The following is a 16,062-nucleotide window of genomic DNA, read 5'->3' on the forward strand; positions in this document are numbered from 1 at the left end:
ATGAACTAATCCAGAATAGAACTGCTTTTAATTTCTGATTTTATGGAATCTGGACCCTCAACTAGGACTGTGGAGAAATATTAGGATTGCGTAAAATTTCAGAGACAAGGATTGTGGCTAGATGTCTGTAGAGTGAACAAAGATGAAAAAATAGAAATAGAGGTGGCGCAGAAAATTAAAAAAAAAATCATCTCTTTGTGTGTATATATATATATATATATATATATATATATATATATATATATATAAATAAATAAACTTTTTTTATTTACTTTTGGGTAGGAATATATTTGAGTTTAAACTTCTTGAAAAATATTTAGATTTTTTTTAATTAAAATATATTTTATTCACTCAATTTGCAAACTTTAGGTGAAAAAAAGAATCACAATTGTTCCAACAAATATATTTTTTTGGGGGTAATAATGAGATTGTGATAGTTTATTTTAAAGGCGTCAGTTAGTCCCATTTAGTGACAGTATGTTTGCTGAACATTTTTTGTGCATATTAGTGTCTTTACATTCCCTAGCCCCCCTATATCCATATTTTAATTGTTCCGAATGCAAACTATTTCCAGCTCATTGATTCTGTAATATCTAGAATAGAATGACAAACTATAAAACTTGCACCTTCCAATAAGTGCAATGGCAGATCCCATATTCCTGTCCCGGCAGTTCCTTTTAAGAGACTGTACGGGTATATGTCACCTAAATTGGTGAAAACCTTCAGGGTTTGTTTCCCTGAGCTGCCATTTTTGGAATTAATCTTTTATAAATTCATAATCTGAAAATAATTAACTTGAGAAAGTAGAGGCAGTTTCTAAGCTGTTGAATGGAAATCTTGGATTAAATCTATTGGCCTCTTCTGGCTGAAGCTTATTGCAGGGAAGGAAAAGGTTTTGCTGAAAATCAGAAGCAGCTTTTGGGGCTGGAGACAAATATTTGCTGGGGTTGCAGCGTTCCAGGATCACACAGCCGAGGAATGCGCACATTTTCTGCACAATCGCCTATGTCTCCAATTAACGCGTTGGCTCCGTCCATGGAGTAGGGTCATGGAAAACCTTGCCAACATTTTATTTTTTTCAAGTTTAAAACTATGTGCATGAAACATGCTGAGATCCTATGTGAACTGAAAGACTTTAGAGTAGTTGATGAGGGGGCGGTGGGGTAAGATTTTTTTCCAGTCTGTTACTTACAGATATTGTATTGGTGGTATAACTGCCTGAATTATATTTTATTATCTTTCTAAAACCTCAAATATCAGATTGTAAGTGGCAGGTTCTGCCCTGTCAGTCAATGCACAGTCTAACATGTTTCAGACACTGGGAGCATAATGGCATTGTTTGGTTGTGTACCTAGTTGTTTGGCTGATGTTTTGAATTCAAATTCCTCTTCATCTCTCCACTCCTTCGAAATGAAGTGATGTCAGGCAGAGGCAGATTGGACAGGTAGAGCTTGCAGGATCAGGGAGAAGGAGATGGTATACCAGTGTAGGACAGACATATGCTGAAGAGATGTCCAGTAGGCACAGTAGGCCAAATTCTGTCAAATAGGCCCATTCTATGGAAAGAGGTGTCTTTGACAGGATAACTGGTCAGATGTGGGTTTTAGGATTGTGGCTTCTTGGGGGATGAGTTGTCAGAACTGAACTAGCAAGAATATTGTGGTAGTTAGCTGGTTGGGGGGGTTTGCAGGGTCACACTATCCTGGTGCACGGGGCTCTTAGTCACATGATGCAAAAGGTTGGCATTCCTGCCTTGGCACATTCTCCCCACTGAGCCATACGAATTCCTCCCTGATCCCATCCAGATGCAGCTGCCATGGCAGCCTTCGCCAACAGCTCCGACGATATCATCAAATCCTCCAAGTTTCCGGCTGCCCACGCTCCAGCACCCAATGAAGTCCCAAAGATTGAGACCGACTACTGGCCAGGCCCACCCTCACCCGCCGCCATAGGTAGGCAGACCGAACTGTTCACGACATGGCTCTCTTCCCATGAAACTTTGCTGGTAGGCCCAGGAGGATTGGCAAAATGGATAACACATCTGCAGAGGTTTTCAGGAATTTGCTGACCATAATTTTGAACCTCCCTGAAGATCCAGTTTGGTGAGGCTGTTTGTTCTGGCGTCATATTATCCTTATGGTGTTCATCAGCTGGAATTGACAGCACTAAAATCTTTAATATTTGTTAATGTTGATCAGAGTTGTATTTATGTGTATTGGTACCCCACAGCAAGACTCTTAGGGGCCCCCTTACCTCCCTGATCTCTATCTCAAAGACAATTCTTCTACCAATACTGCTTGCATAAAAAGTGTATAGAGAGTTCCAAACTACTGTGTATATGTGGATTAATTGTATCAAAATATACTTGGCAGATTCTATTGCTTCCTACATATTTCACTGTACAAGCAGACAAATCTGGGCCCCATCGCAGTTACCTGGTTTGCTATTGCTAAGTTACATCCTCGATGTTGATAAATATGAGCTGTGGGATTGCTAGCTAGTACATTACGTTTTTTTCTGAGCTGATATCTCCTCCACAAGGCACATACATACATAATGTTGGATGTTTTTCAAAACTAACATACTCCATGTAGACATGATGGTATGGAAAATCAGATTTTACCTATATCAGTCATTGATGGAAGCCAATGGATTGCTTTGCCTATGATGCATCTTGGAGACTCCAACCCTGAAATCTCTTGTTCTGCTCAAGTTTACTGGGAGTCTCACTCCTCCAACTGTACTCTATATAGTGTGAAAAAGTAACTAATAAAGTAGAAGTCTCTTGTAGCAGTTGAGTGGAACTGAAAACACAGATGCATAGATAGATTTCACCGATGAAGCCTCTGAGATATGGGAAACCATTAGATGCTTCCACAACTGTAATATCATCTTGGCGGGCTGACCCTTTATAGTTCCAGAAGTATACATTTGGCAGTTTGAAAAATTAATGGATAGTTGCAGATCCACAGTGATCAGATTATTGCTGAAAGCCAATATTTATATTGTATGGCTAAAGGTTTGTAGACACCTGACCGCTACACCTACATGAGCTTGTTGGCCAGTAATATGAAGTTGGCTCCTCTGTTTGACGCTTAAACAGCTTCCAGTCCACAAGATTTTGGAGTGTGTCTGGGAATTCGTGCCAATTCGTAAAGTCAGGTACTAATATTGGATGTTGTCTTACAATCACCATTTTAATTCATCCCAAAGGTGTTCAGTAGTGTTGAGGTCAGAGCTTTGCCACTCCAGTTTCTCCACTCCAGTCTGGTCAAACCATGTCTTTATGGAACTGGCTTTGTAAAACAGGGGCACAGTAATATTAAAACAGAAAAGGGCCTTCACCAAGCTGCTACCACAAAGATGGAAGAGCACACTTGTCTAACATGTCTTTGTATGCTATAGTATTACTAGTCTCCTTTATTGGAAGCACCTGAACTCCATCATTTAGAGGGTAGTCCACATACTTTTTGGCTTATATAAAGGTATACTGGTCAGGTGTCAACAAACATTTGGCCATATTGTGTTGTGTCTTGTATCATCTTTTTCTGAAATATCCCCTTGTGTATGTGGACTGTGGTACAGCTCATGAAACAAGCAATATGTCCTCTACAGACTACATTGATCTTTATGTTTCCACCTTCTCCTCACCTTCCGTGTTCCACAAATCACACATCATTCTGTTTTTTGTGCTTCATAAAGTGTGATTTGTCGGAATCTATAGATCCCGAAGTTCTACAGCCATTGTTTGAATCTCATCATTTTAAACTCAAAACACTTGAAATCTACCAGAATATTAGAATTCTTCTGAAACTACAGCTCATTTATTTCGGAACACAAGCATTTTAGCTCCCTCTGCCCTTAAATTAATTGTAGATTTTTAGGATCTGTAGATCTGTCTATCTTGAAGGCAGCATTTATCTGTAATATGTAAAGACCAACCCCAGTCAAATATATTTTTAATTTTGGATTAGATGGAAAAGGCTAGAATCTCTAGTTTTTGCTCTGTCCACTATGGATAGACTTTCCTTATTTCCTGTCCTGGTGACCACCCAGAACAACAGACAAGTGAGGTGAAATCCCACCTTTGACAGTTGTTTTAACCCTTCCATATCTTATCCAAAACTAAAAAAAATGGGTTTGGGTTATACATCCCCTTCAAGCCACTGTGTCCCCAATATAGGGACACAGAAGTCTTCAAGGTTATCTCTTGTTCCCATCTCTTACTTAACAATAACTCTAAACTCTTGGCTCCACACAGCTCCCCGTAGTTATATAAGATTGGTCACCAGACATTTTCCTAGGGCCTGTTCAGACCACAAAAATGCACTCTAGATCCGTTCCGGATGCGTTTCTGCATGCACATTTTTTTACGCATTTTTGATACATACTGGTGCACTTTTGTTGCATTTTGTGATGCATTTCGGGATGCATTCTAAATGCTTTTTTCATTTTTTTTCTCACTGTACTGTGGTTTAATGCGTTTTTGATTCATTCCAGTGCATTTTTTATGTGTTTTACCATGTTCCAGTGCAGGAAAAATGCAGCATGTCCTTCTTTCTTTTTTTTTTTTGGAACTGGAATGTCCTGGAACTGACCGCACTGGGGTGAACCATGTCATTGGAATCAATATAACCTTCTTTTCATGCGTTTTTGATGCTGAAAAAAAACACACTGGAATGCATGTGATGTGAACTGGCCCTTAAAACAGAACAAAAATATTACTGAAAACTGATGTCTGCACAGTTGTGTACTCATTACAATCTAATTTGGGAGAACTGTAATTTACAAATGTTTCAGTCACCCTAATATTTTCAGTGGATTGCTTCGATCTGCCAAGAATTGTACAGTTCAGGAACCCAGCCAATCATGAATCGGGATCAATTGTATGATTCCCAGTGAACTGTAAAAAACTGTTATATATAGAGGATATAGAGGAGCATGTGTGTGATTGATATATATATATATATATATATATATATATATATATATATATAAATACTTTTTGATATTTCATGCCCATTTTTTTTGGAACACAGCTCACCACAATGCATGGCGTGTGTGTTGTGGTGCGTTGCAGCATCAGATCAATGCCCGCTACTGTAGTTCTATGTTGGGTGCCATTCTAAATGACTGGCAATACAACACACACTACAGGCTGTATATGCAATTCCCCGAGTCCTTATCCACAGCTGTCTGTTACCATATTGGGGGGTCTCACTCCATGTGACTATATACTGTATCTATATTTAGCTTTCCAGACACAATATTCACATTGATATAGAAAGCGCTTCATTTAGTATCATGCAAGTTGTGTTTTCAGCCTCTGGGGGCCCAGATGTATGTCACATGGTATCCGGATTTACCATCTGCAGCATATCCCCTGATACAGTGACACTCGGCTATCCCAGAACAATCAGCCTTCTGTATTGTGCAGCCTGAAGTTTAATAAATCTTCATAATTAGGCAACATTTCAAGTGGGCCTGTCATGTCCCAGCTCCCAGCCTGTGAGTTGATACAGAAGGCACTCTGTATGTAACTAAACTTTCTTTTTAAATCAGCTAAATATGTTCTGGATGCATTAAAATTTAAGGCGTGCAAGTTTTACAGTTGTTTTTAAAAAGTAGCCACAGCCTGATTTGGAGAGCCTGTCCCCTGCCAGCATACTGCAAAGAAGGATCTTGCTGTGGTCTCTTTGCAGAGGTCCAATATGCAGAGCTAGAGATCTCCAGGCTGCAGGGAGTATGAGTATTGCAGATTGTGGAGTTGTATCTCTGACCCAGCCGGGAGCTTGTTAGACCCCTGCTGATAGACCACTGCTTCTACCCAGAGAGCAAGGGTCCTTCTCTGCAGCATGCTGACAGGAGACAGGCTTTTCATCCCAAGCTGTGGCTGCTTTCTAAAGAAAACAGACTGTAAGACATTGTACTCCTTTTTTTTTTTTTATGCACCTGATTTGTGTTAAGCCGATTTAAACTGAAAGATGGGGACAGTAGCCCAGTGGAGACTATATGTGATCTGCTAATGCTGCTTCCTAGTCAGTGAACAGGCTGGACCACTGTGGGATCACTGCATGGTAACCATATTAGAGAGTTTATTGTCATATTATTTTCGGGGATTAGGTGACCCCAGGAGGCGGTCGAACGGCCGAGATGAAGAGGACGAGGAACTATTAAAACGTCGCCAGCTGCAGGAGGAGCAGTTAATGAAGGTGAGAGAGCCGATGTAAACCCATTGCTCTTTTAAATCTCTTTTACAAATAAATAACTACAGCTAGTATAGAAAATGAAATAATCTATATGTGTAAAAATGATGTGTTGATCCTGCCAGAAATTGTGTGAGCCTATAACTTCCTGTGCTGCACTCTTTATCAGTTCCCAGCTTTCTCTATAGACCACAAACATCCCCCCTTTCTGTGTTTTGCAGATGAAGAGGGGTGTTGTTCTGTTGTCCTGCTGTAGGATGACAATGGAGGTGTCTCATAGACAATACAGGGAGTGAACATTGTCACCCTTGGACAGGAAGCGTGTTACTTGCAGGATGGAAATAAAAGAAAAAAATCCTGAAAAAAAAGAAAACTAATGCAGTCACCACATCTAAAGTCTGATATTACCAGAGTTAACCTTTAAAGGCACCGAAGAGCAAAATATTACTGATATTTAAATTTAACCCCTTGCTGCTAGACTATAAAACAAAGCTCCACCCAAAAGGATAAGTTCCTCTTTAAGCCTTTGTCCCCCGCTCCCCATTAAGGATTGGCACCTTTGGGGAGCGGGTACCCGAATTTGACAGGTACCCGCTCCCACTTCTGCTGCAATCGCCTAGGCAATCGGAAGCAGAAGTTGTCCTCCCCCCGTCCCTCCCTGTAGTCTTCTGGGACATGTGACAGGTCCCAGAAGACTATGGGGCCATTCACAAAGCGCAGCGCTACATGCGCAGTGGGCACCCGGCTGTGAAGCCGCAAGCTGTCATAGCCGGATGCCCACACTGAAGATGCCGGTGCCAGGGAGAGAAACCAGTGGTGGTGAGGACACCGCTGGACCGAGGGACAGGTAAGTGTCTGTATTTTAAAAGTTAGCAGCTACAGTGTTTGTAGCTGCTAACTTTTATTTTGATAAGGGCAGGCAGTTACTGAGTGACAGGAAGATCAATGGACTACGAGAGTGCACACCAGCACCCTCACAGTTCATTGAAAACTACAAGTCGTCAGCCGCAATGAATGACGGCGCCTGTAGTTCATTCACTCTCAGAACTCTGTGAATGAATGACGCAGCCATGTGGGTGGAGCTCCGCACAGCCAGGTTCTTTTTGAATAGTAACAGTGAGTGCGGGAAGATGATCGGGGATGCATGCTTAACATGTTACACCCTAAATATGGATGTAACGTTCACAAAATTGAACTTATCCCTTAAAGCAGGGGTCTCCAAACTCTCTAAAATAAGGGCCAGTTTGCTGTCCTTCAGACTTTGGGGGGGGGGGGGGGCAGACTGTGCCCAGTGGGAGTAAACAATGACCAATCTTTGGTAGTAGGGGGATAAATAGTTTGTGACAGTGGGAAGAATAGTGCCCCATTGTTGGTGTCAGTGGCGGGAATTATGCCCCATTGGTGTCAGTGGCGGGAATTATGCCCCATTGGTGTCAGTGGCCGGAATTATGCCCCATTGGTGTCAGTGGCAGGAATAATGCCCCATTGTTGGTGTCAGTGGCAGGGATAATGCCTCAAGGGCCAGATAAAGGCAAGCAAAGGTCCACATCTGGCCCCAGGGCCACAGTTTGGAGACCACTGCTTTAAAGGAAAGTAATTTGAAGCAGAGCAACCCAATGCTGCAGCACTAGTTTAACTCATAGCAGCAACAGATAGCCAGCGACTGATTTGCTAGCAATAAATCACTGGTAATGCTTTGTGATTTGTAGCAGAAATTAATCACTGCTACAAAAACATCTGACATGCCTTATTATACAGTAGCAGATCAGCAGTTATGTCTTCTATGATTCTAGAATATTATCAACTATTAATAACTGTTCATAACTCATGTGTGATGTGGTTCTGTCTTTAGCTGAATTCAGGTCTGGGTCAGCTGATACTCAAGGAGGAGAAGGAGAGCCGAGAGAGACCGCATTCTGCCGGCCGATACGACCCCTCAGTCCTGTCTTGTAAGTCGAGGTTCAATTTTCTGCGCTTTGATTTCAATTCTGTATTTATATTGTCTGTGAGAGTTCTCAGTTATCCAGGTCAATGTAGAATTAAAAATAATGAATCTTATTCAACTGTTTTGTAATACTGAAGACTTTCATAGGTTATCCAAGCCACATTCTAATGAGTGTCAGGATTGTACCCTGGTATTAATGTCTCTACCTTGGCATTTTGACAAAAATTCTCACCTACAGCCATGTGACTGGAAGGATTAACATATTTGCAGATATCCTGATAATAAAGCCTAGTATACATGGGCCGGATGTTGGACGGCATTGGCCAGTTCAATAGAAACTGGCCGACATTTGGCCCGTGTGTATGGTAACCAGTCTGACAGAAGCCGGCCAAAAAAGGTTTGCTGATCGACTCCCGAATGGCGGGTAGAACACAAAAGCACAGCAGGGGAGATCGCTGTACTAACATCGGATAGTTAGTACAGCAGCTCCTTCTGAGCTGTCAGTTCTTTGTGGTGTTTATCGTTCAGCCTGGGTCATACGAAAAGAAAAACTAGTAGTGTGTACCAGAGGTGCACTGACAACTCATGGGGCGGCCGGGTAATAGGGGACCATGGGGCCCCTGTGTCCTTGCCCATACTCAAACCACACCCAAAAAAGCCTATGAAAGGTACCAGGGACATCTCATGGGGCCCCCTACTGACTCACGGCCCTCGGGCAGTGCCCGAGTACCTGAATGGTCAGTCTGCCCCTGGTGCTTAAGGATGGGATGATGTAACTAGAACGGGGGGGGGGGGTCCACATCTTTCACGCCTCCCATCCTGTCTTGGACCATCAACATCTGCCTTGACACATCCCTTGGTGATTGGATGAACGTGTCAGTGCTACCTGTGGGGATAAAAATGTTGGGGTAGCTTCTGGACCTCCATTAGAACTGAAGATGTGGCTAAGAGAAGCTACAAAACATCTGCAATATCAATCAACATTGTCCAGGAACAGGAAGGGTTCTGGTAGATGCTTGTCCAACCTGTTCTTGGACAATCAACATCTACACATTCCATGGTGATTGGATTAACGTGTCAGTGTTACCTGTGTGGATATAAATTCTGGGGTACCTTCTTGGCCCTCAATAGATTTAGAGAAGCTACAAAACATCTTCAACATAGATCAACAGTGTCCAAGAACAGGAAAGGTTCTTTTGGATGTGGATTGTCCATCCCGTTCTTGAACAATCAACATCTATACATTCCGTGGTGATTGGATCAAGATGTCTGTGCTATCTGTGTGGATATAAATGTTGGGGTATGATCCTGACATTCATTAGAACTGAAGAAATGTCTTGGGTAAACTTCAGAATGTCTTCAACTTTACAGAAAACGTCCAGATGAATGTGATAAACTACTACTAGATATACTTAGACTGATGTGATGTAAACATGGAATTTATACTGAGGGATTATGAGACATTGTAGCTCTACTCTCCCCACAATATTCTACAAAAACTCTTTTTTTATTTATTAAAAAAAATGTTAATACTTTTGTTAATTTTATTGAAAAGTCATTTTGCACATAACTTTTTTTGTATGCAAAATTATTTTTTTTTCTGCACAAAAAGATGACTCACAAATATTTAGGATTAATGATTCTCACCGTAGCTCTCCACTCCGATGTGTCCAAGACGTCCTCTCTTCCGGGTTACGGTCGAAATGGCCTCCACCGGGTAAGAAGAATCAATGTGAATAGTTTGCTGGTTCGTAATAGTTTACTTAAAGTGTTACTTAACCCAGGACCCTGCATTCACTGTATCTGGTCTCCCCGGACCCTGCATTCACTATATCTGCTCTCCCCGGACCCTGCATTCACTATATCTGGTCTCCCCGGACCCAGCATTCACTAGATCTGGTCTCCCCGAACCCTGCATTCATTATATCCAGTCTCCCCGGACCCTGCATTCACTATATCCAGTCTCCCCGGACCCTGCATTCACTATATCTGGTCTCCCCGGACCCAGCATTTACTATATCCAGTATCCCCGGACCCTGCATTTACTATATCCGGTCTCCCCGGACCCTGCATTCACTATATCCGGTCTCCCAGGACCCTGCATTCACTATATCCGGTCTCCCCGGACCCTGCATTCACTATATCCGGTCTCCCCAGACCCTGCATTCACTATATCCGGTCTCCCCAGACCCTGCATTCACTATATCCGGTCTCCCCAGACCCTGCATTCACTATATCCGGTCTCCCCGGACCCTGCATTCACTATATCCGGTCTCCCCGGACCCTGCATTCACTATATCCGGTCTCCCCGGACCCTGCATTCACTATATCCGGTCTCCCCGGACCCTGCATTCACTATATCTGGTCTCCCCGGACCCTGCATTCACTATATCTGGTCTCCCCGGAACCCGCATTCACTATATCTGGTCTCCCCGGAACCCGCATTCACTATATCTGGTCTCCCCGGAACCCGCATTCACTATATCTGGTCTCCCCGGAACCCGCATTCACTATATCTGGTCTCCCCGGAACCCGCATTCACTATATCTGGTCTCCCCGGACTCTGCATTCACTACATCTGGTCTCCCTGGACCCCGCATTCACTATATCTGGTCTCCCAGGACCCTGCATTCACTGTATCTGGTCTCCCCGGACCCTGCATTCACAATATCTGGTCTCCCAGGACCCTGCATTCACTATATCTGGTCTCCCCGGACCCTGCATTCACTATATCTGGTCTCCCTGGACCCTGCATTAACTATATCTGGCCTCCCACAGTACACACAACATGGAAATGCAATTATTTTAGTTAATATAAACTGCTAAATACCTTATCTCATCAGCATTATATAGCTGTCTTGTGACTTATATGAGTGTCTGGCTGAGCACTGGTTTAAGCTTGTAGGAGTTTTCATTCTGCTCTGACTGTCCTCTGAGGCTGCACAACCTTTGACCCTTTGTTTTGACAGTGCTGATTGGCCCTGTGCTGATCACATGCACCCTCCCAAAGTAAAAAAAAAAAAAAAAACTCTCTAGCAATGCACACCAAACTGAGCATGTGCAGAAAGACTCCTAGAGCTCTGTACTATTAGCAGATGGATTGGGGTCAGTAGAAGAAGGGGAGGATCAGAGAAGACGGGATCAAACAGCCTTTTTACACAATGTGGAGGATTAACCCGTTAGGTTCCACAGTGAGTATAACAAGCATGCTTTACTGCATATACAGACTGATTGTACTGTTGTGGGTTTAGTAACACTTTAACAATGCCCTGTTTTTGAGAAGCTGGCACTTTACCTCATCAAATTATAAATATTACATACATAATGGTATTTAACGTTTCCCTCCCGGTATTATAGCTAAGGATACCAGGCAAGCTTGGAAATATAACCATTTAGCCTTGCCTTCTCTTTCCCTGTGCTTTGAGGTTGATAATCACAGATCCAAACCAGTGAATTTATTGTATTGTTTATATTCTGCCGTTCTGCAGTTGGAGGACAACCAGGGAGGCATGAGCTTCTGTTCCCTGTTTAAGGCCTCATCATGCAGCCAGGATGCTGCTTTTATAGGCATTTGGCCTTTATTTTGCCTCTAAATGGCCCTCTCTGTTAGCCTATGTGTCACTGCACATGTAGGTGTTTACAGGCACATTAGAAGAGGAGCATTTAGAGGCAGAAAAAATAAAAAAACACCATCAGCGCATTCTGGAGAGAAGCTGAAGAGCGCCAAAAACACGCTTAAACGCAAGGCACATGTAGCACTTGAGTGTTCTTGACAAATGACCAGAATAAATAAATATTCTGAGCAATGAAATGCATAAATGCTATTCTGACTCAGATTGTTGTGATAGCGATTTATCCCTTGTGAGACCTCTATGCCTAGCCTGTATAAGCAGATATAATCACTGTGGGCAATCCTTATCAGATAGCTGAACTCACCAATACTGTGTTCATCCAGAAGTTGCTTTATTCTGTACATGTGACAACAGGATACAGCAGAATGAATGGTTTCCAGTATTATGCGGTCAAAAGATGATACTTTCTGTAGCGTACTATGCAGAATACATGTGTCCCTGTTACATGTGGACTGTTAGCTGCCTCCATGACACAGGAAGTGCTGTACTCAAGAAGAAGGGAGGAGCTTCATATACAAAGGAACTGTGTCATAGATCTCAGGGAGGCAACATGAAAAACAAGTGCATTACCAAATAAGGCCACTGGATGGCAGCATATAACTAACTATAGAAATGTCCATAGGAAATGGTAGAAAGAATAAACTATATGAATTCTCATGTACATTAACATAAATATTAACTGTGTAACAGCATAAATGCCAAAATGCTTGATGTGCTTAAATGTGTCTAAACATTCCTAAATGCGTCTTTAGGCGTGTTTTTAAGTTGCATTTTTCTCCCCTGGAACATAGGTGTCCAGAAGAGGAAATAAAATGTCCTGTGTGCATGAGACCTTAATGGCTGCAGTTCCAGGAGCCATAAATAATGATTTCTGTACTGCGCATTACGGAATACCCATATAATTGGGATAAACAGCTTCTGGAAGTAACTACATACTAGTTGACCCCATCCCATGTGATCTCTGCAGGCCAATTGTGAAAAACAGAATGCACACACAGAGGGATATCTGACATCTTCCTTATTCTCAAGCATGGTCGATATACTATATGCAGGGCCGTGGATAAGGGGGTACCACCAGTCCTCCTGTATGGGGCCCAGGCAGCTGGGATAATTGGATGTGGACAGGGAGGGTCATCAGCACGAATTACTGGAACTGATCCCCTGTATGGCTCTTCCTGTAGCAGCTGAAAGTTGGTTAGTTCTCCTCTCCCTCCCAGCTGCCGCAAAGATAGTTATACAGGGGATCGGTTCCAGTAATTGCTCCCCCCCCCCTGCACCCATCATCCTCCCTGTGCACCATACATTTCCCTCTGCTGCCCAGTCCCCCCTTTGTGCTCCCACCCCCTTTGTGCTGCCAGCTTCCCTCCTCTGCTTCCCACCAGCAGCTGCAAGCATACAATAGGATCCTTCAAAATGGGTGATGTGTCCGGTAAATATGTCACATTAACCAGCCCCTTTCTTTCCCGAATGAACACAATGAGTGATTGGTACCGGTCACTCACTGTATTCATTCATCACTGAAGAATCGTAAACTCTGTTTTTTTGTTTGTATGTTTTTTGGAGGGGGCCCTGTCAGGTCAGCTGTATGGGGCCCTGTGGTTTCTAACAGCAGCCCTGACTATATGCTGACTGTAATGTAAACTGCAGACAGGCTAAATGCTTCTCATCGGGAGCCAATGGGACAAGCTCCCGATCATGTGACTGCTATGAGAGCCAATTATAGCACAAAAGATACAGAAGCTGATCCACCTCCTGGGCATTAAAATTCATTTAAAGAGCCATCGGGAAGGGGTTAAATGACTGGGATCATTATACAGGAGGCAGAGGACGACATTTCTCAGTGTTTGTATATCGATACAATGTAGCTAATTAGCAGTGATTAGGCAGGCATGGGATCTGCATTGACTTTCATGTAATATTTATACTAACAAGCTGTAACTTTCCTATGAGGACAGCCAGAGCTTCCTGTGAAATGTCAGCTCACAGCGTGCTCCAGGTCAGCGTTCCATGTGACCCTTTTCTTCACTGCCGCCATAAACCACTGATTTTTCCATGGTTAGGGTAGACATGACGTTACAGAAACCAAAAAAGGCCAGAGTTCAGCTTTGATATATAGATCTCAATATGGGATCCCAAACTTTGGACCTGGTTCATCAAACTGCAGTACGGTTTATGGCATCTTACAGTGTGCTTAAAGTATGTTGAGGATGTTAGGAGCCACTCATCCATGGGTATGAAGGCACTTTAGCATGCCTGCACAGCCGCCTGAGTGTGTCCATCTGACAGCCAAAAGTCACCTTTTCAGATTTACACACACTATTCTACATAAGTCAGTGGCAGTAAGATGTATTACATATGTCAGTGGCAGTAAGATATACTACATACGTCAGTGGCAGTAAGATGTACTACATACGTCAGTGGCAGTAAGATGTACTACATAAGTCAGTGGCAGTAAGATGTATTACATACGTCAGTGGCAGTAAGATGTATTACATATGTCAGTGGCAGTAAGATGTACTACATACGTCAGTGGCAGTAAGATGTACTACATAGGTCAGTGGCACTAAGATGTACTACATAGGTCAGTGGCAGTAAGATGTATTACATACGTCAGTGGCAGTAAGATGTACTACATACGTCAGTGGCAGTAAGATGTACTACATACGTCAGTGGCAGTAAGATGTATTACATACGTCAGTGGCAGTAAGATGTACTACATACGTCAGTGGCAGTAAGATGTATTACATACGTCAGTGGCAGTAAGATGTACTACATACGTCAGTGGCAGTAAGATGTACTACATACGTCAGTGGCAGTAAGATGTACTACATACGTCAGTGGCAGTAAGATGTACTACATACGTCAGTGGCAGTAAGATGTACTACATACGTCAGTGGCAGTAAGATATACTACATACGTCAGTGGCAGTAAGATGTACTACATACGTCAGTGGCAGTAAGATGTACTACATAGGTCAGTGGCAGTAAGATGTACTACATACGTCAGTGGCAGTAAGATGTACTACATAGGTCAGTGGCAGTAAGATGTACTACATAGGTCAGTGGCAGTAAGATGTACTACATACGTCAGTGGCAGGAAGATGTACTACATACGTCAGTGGCAGTAAGATGTACTACATACGTCAGTGGCAGTAAGATGTACTACAAACGTCAGTGGCAGTAAGATGTACTACATAGGTCAGTGGCACTAAGATGTACTACATACGTCAGTGGCAGTAAGATGTAATACATACGTCAGTGGCAGTAAGATGTACTACATACGTCAGTGGCAGTGAGATGTACTACATATGTCAGTGGCAGTGAGATGTACTACATACGTCAGTGGCAGTGAGATGTACTACATAGGTCAGTGGCAGTAAGATGTACTACATAGGTCAGTGGCAGTGAGATGTACTACATAGGTCAGTGGCAGTAAGATGTACTACATAGGTCAGTGGCAGTGAGATGTACTACATAGGTCAGTGGCAGTGAGATGTACTACATACGTCAGTGGCAGTGAGATGTACTACATAGGTCAGTGGCAGTGAGATGTACTACATACGTCAATGGCAGTAAGATGTACTACATACGTCAGTGGCATTAAGATGTACTACATACGTCAGTGGCAGTGAGATGTACTACATACGTCAGTGGCAGTGAGATGTACTACATAGGTCAGTGGCAGTAAGATGTACTACATACGTCAGTGGCAGTGAGATGTACTACATACGTCAGTGGCAGTGAGATGTACTACATACGTCAGTGGCAGTGAGATGTACTACATACGTCAGTGGCAGTGAGATGTACTACATACGTCAGTGGCAGTAAGATGTACTACATACGTCAGTGGCAGTGAGATGTACTACATACGTCAGTAGCAGTAAGATGTACTACAAACGTCAGTGGCAGTAAGATGTACTACATAGGTCAGTGGCAGTAAGATGTACTACATACGTCAGTGGCAGTAAGATGTGCTACATACGTCAGTGGCAGTGAGATGTACTACATACGTCAGTGGCAGTGAGATGTACTACATAGGTCAGTGGCAGTGAGATGGTTAAAGTATATCTTAAGTCCAAACTATTTTAATTTTTTTTCAATAAAGTCCAACTATGTAGGCAGCAGCCAATAATGGTCCTCCAATGATCAAAGAGTCCAAAATAACATTTTATTAGAAAATTTGAAGAATTAGAAAGTCAACACATTTCAGGGGTTCAGACACCCTCACCTCATCAGGGCACATGTTAGAAAATATAAAGATTCATAAAAAATATTACATT

The 16,062-nt window shown here is 42.7% G+C and overlaps 1 protein-coding gene across 12 annotated transcripts in view; it reads left to right on the forward strand.

The window, feature by feature from the left end:
- The window catches only part of ABLIM1 (actin binding LIM protein 1), a 419,225-nt gene that overhangs the window by 386,888 nt on the left and 16,275 nt on the right, over nucleotides 1-16,062 (forward strand). For 9 of the 12 annotated variants that reach the window (XM_089653044.1, XM_089653050.1, XM_089653045.1 and 6 more), the window contains 4 exons: nucleotides 1,806-1,952; nucleotides 6,124-6,212; nucleotides 8,059-8,155; nucleotides 9,804-9,868. In XM_089653044.1, the coding sequence (XP_089509170.1) occupies nucleotides 1,806-1,952; nucleotides 6,124-6,212; nucleotides 8,059-8,155; nucleotides 9,804-9,868 (398 nt within the window). The remainder of the gene's footprint in view (nucleotides 1-1,805; nucleotides 1,953-6,123; nucleotides 6,213-8,058; nucleotides 8,156-9,803; nucleotides 9,869-16,062) is intronic. The other 3 variants (XM_089653039.1, XM_089653041.1, XM_089653047.1) reach the window with 2 other exon arrangements.

This window comes from Staurois parvus, unplaced genomic scaffold, assembly GCF_062004578.1.
Source record: "Staurois parvus isolate SC_StPar_1 unplaced genomic scaffold, SC_StPar_1.0 ptg000697l, whole genome shotgun sequence".
NCBI classification, from domain to species: Eukaryota; Metazoa; Chordata; class Amphibia; order Anura; family Ranidae; genus Staurois; species Staurois parvus.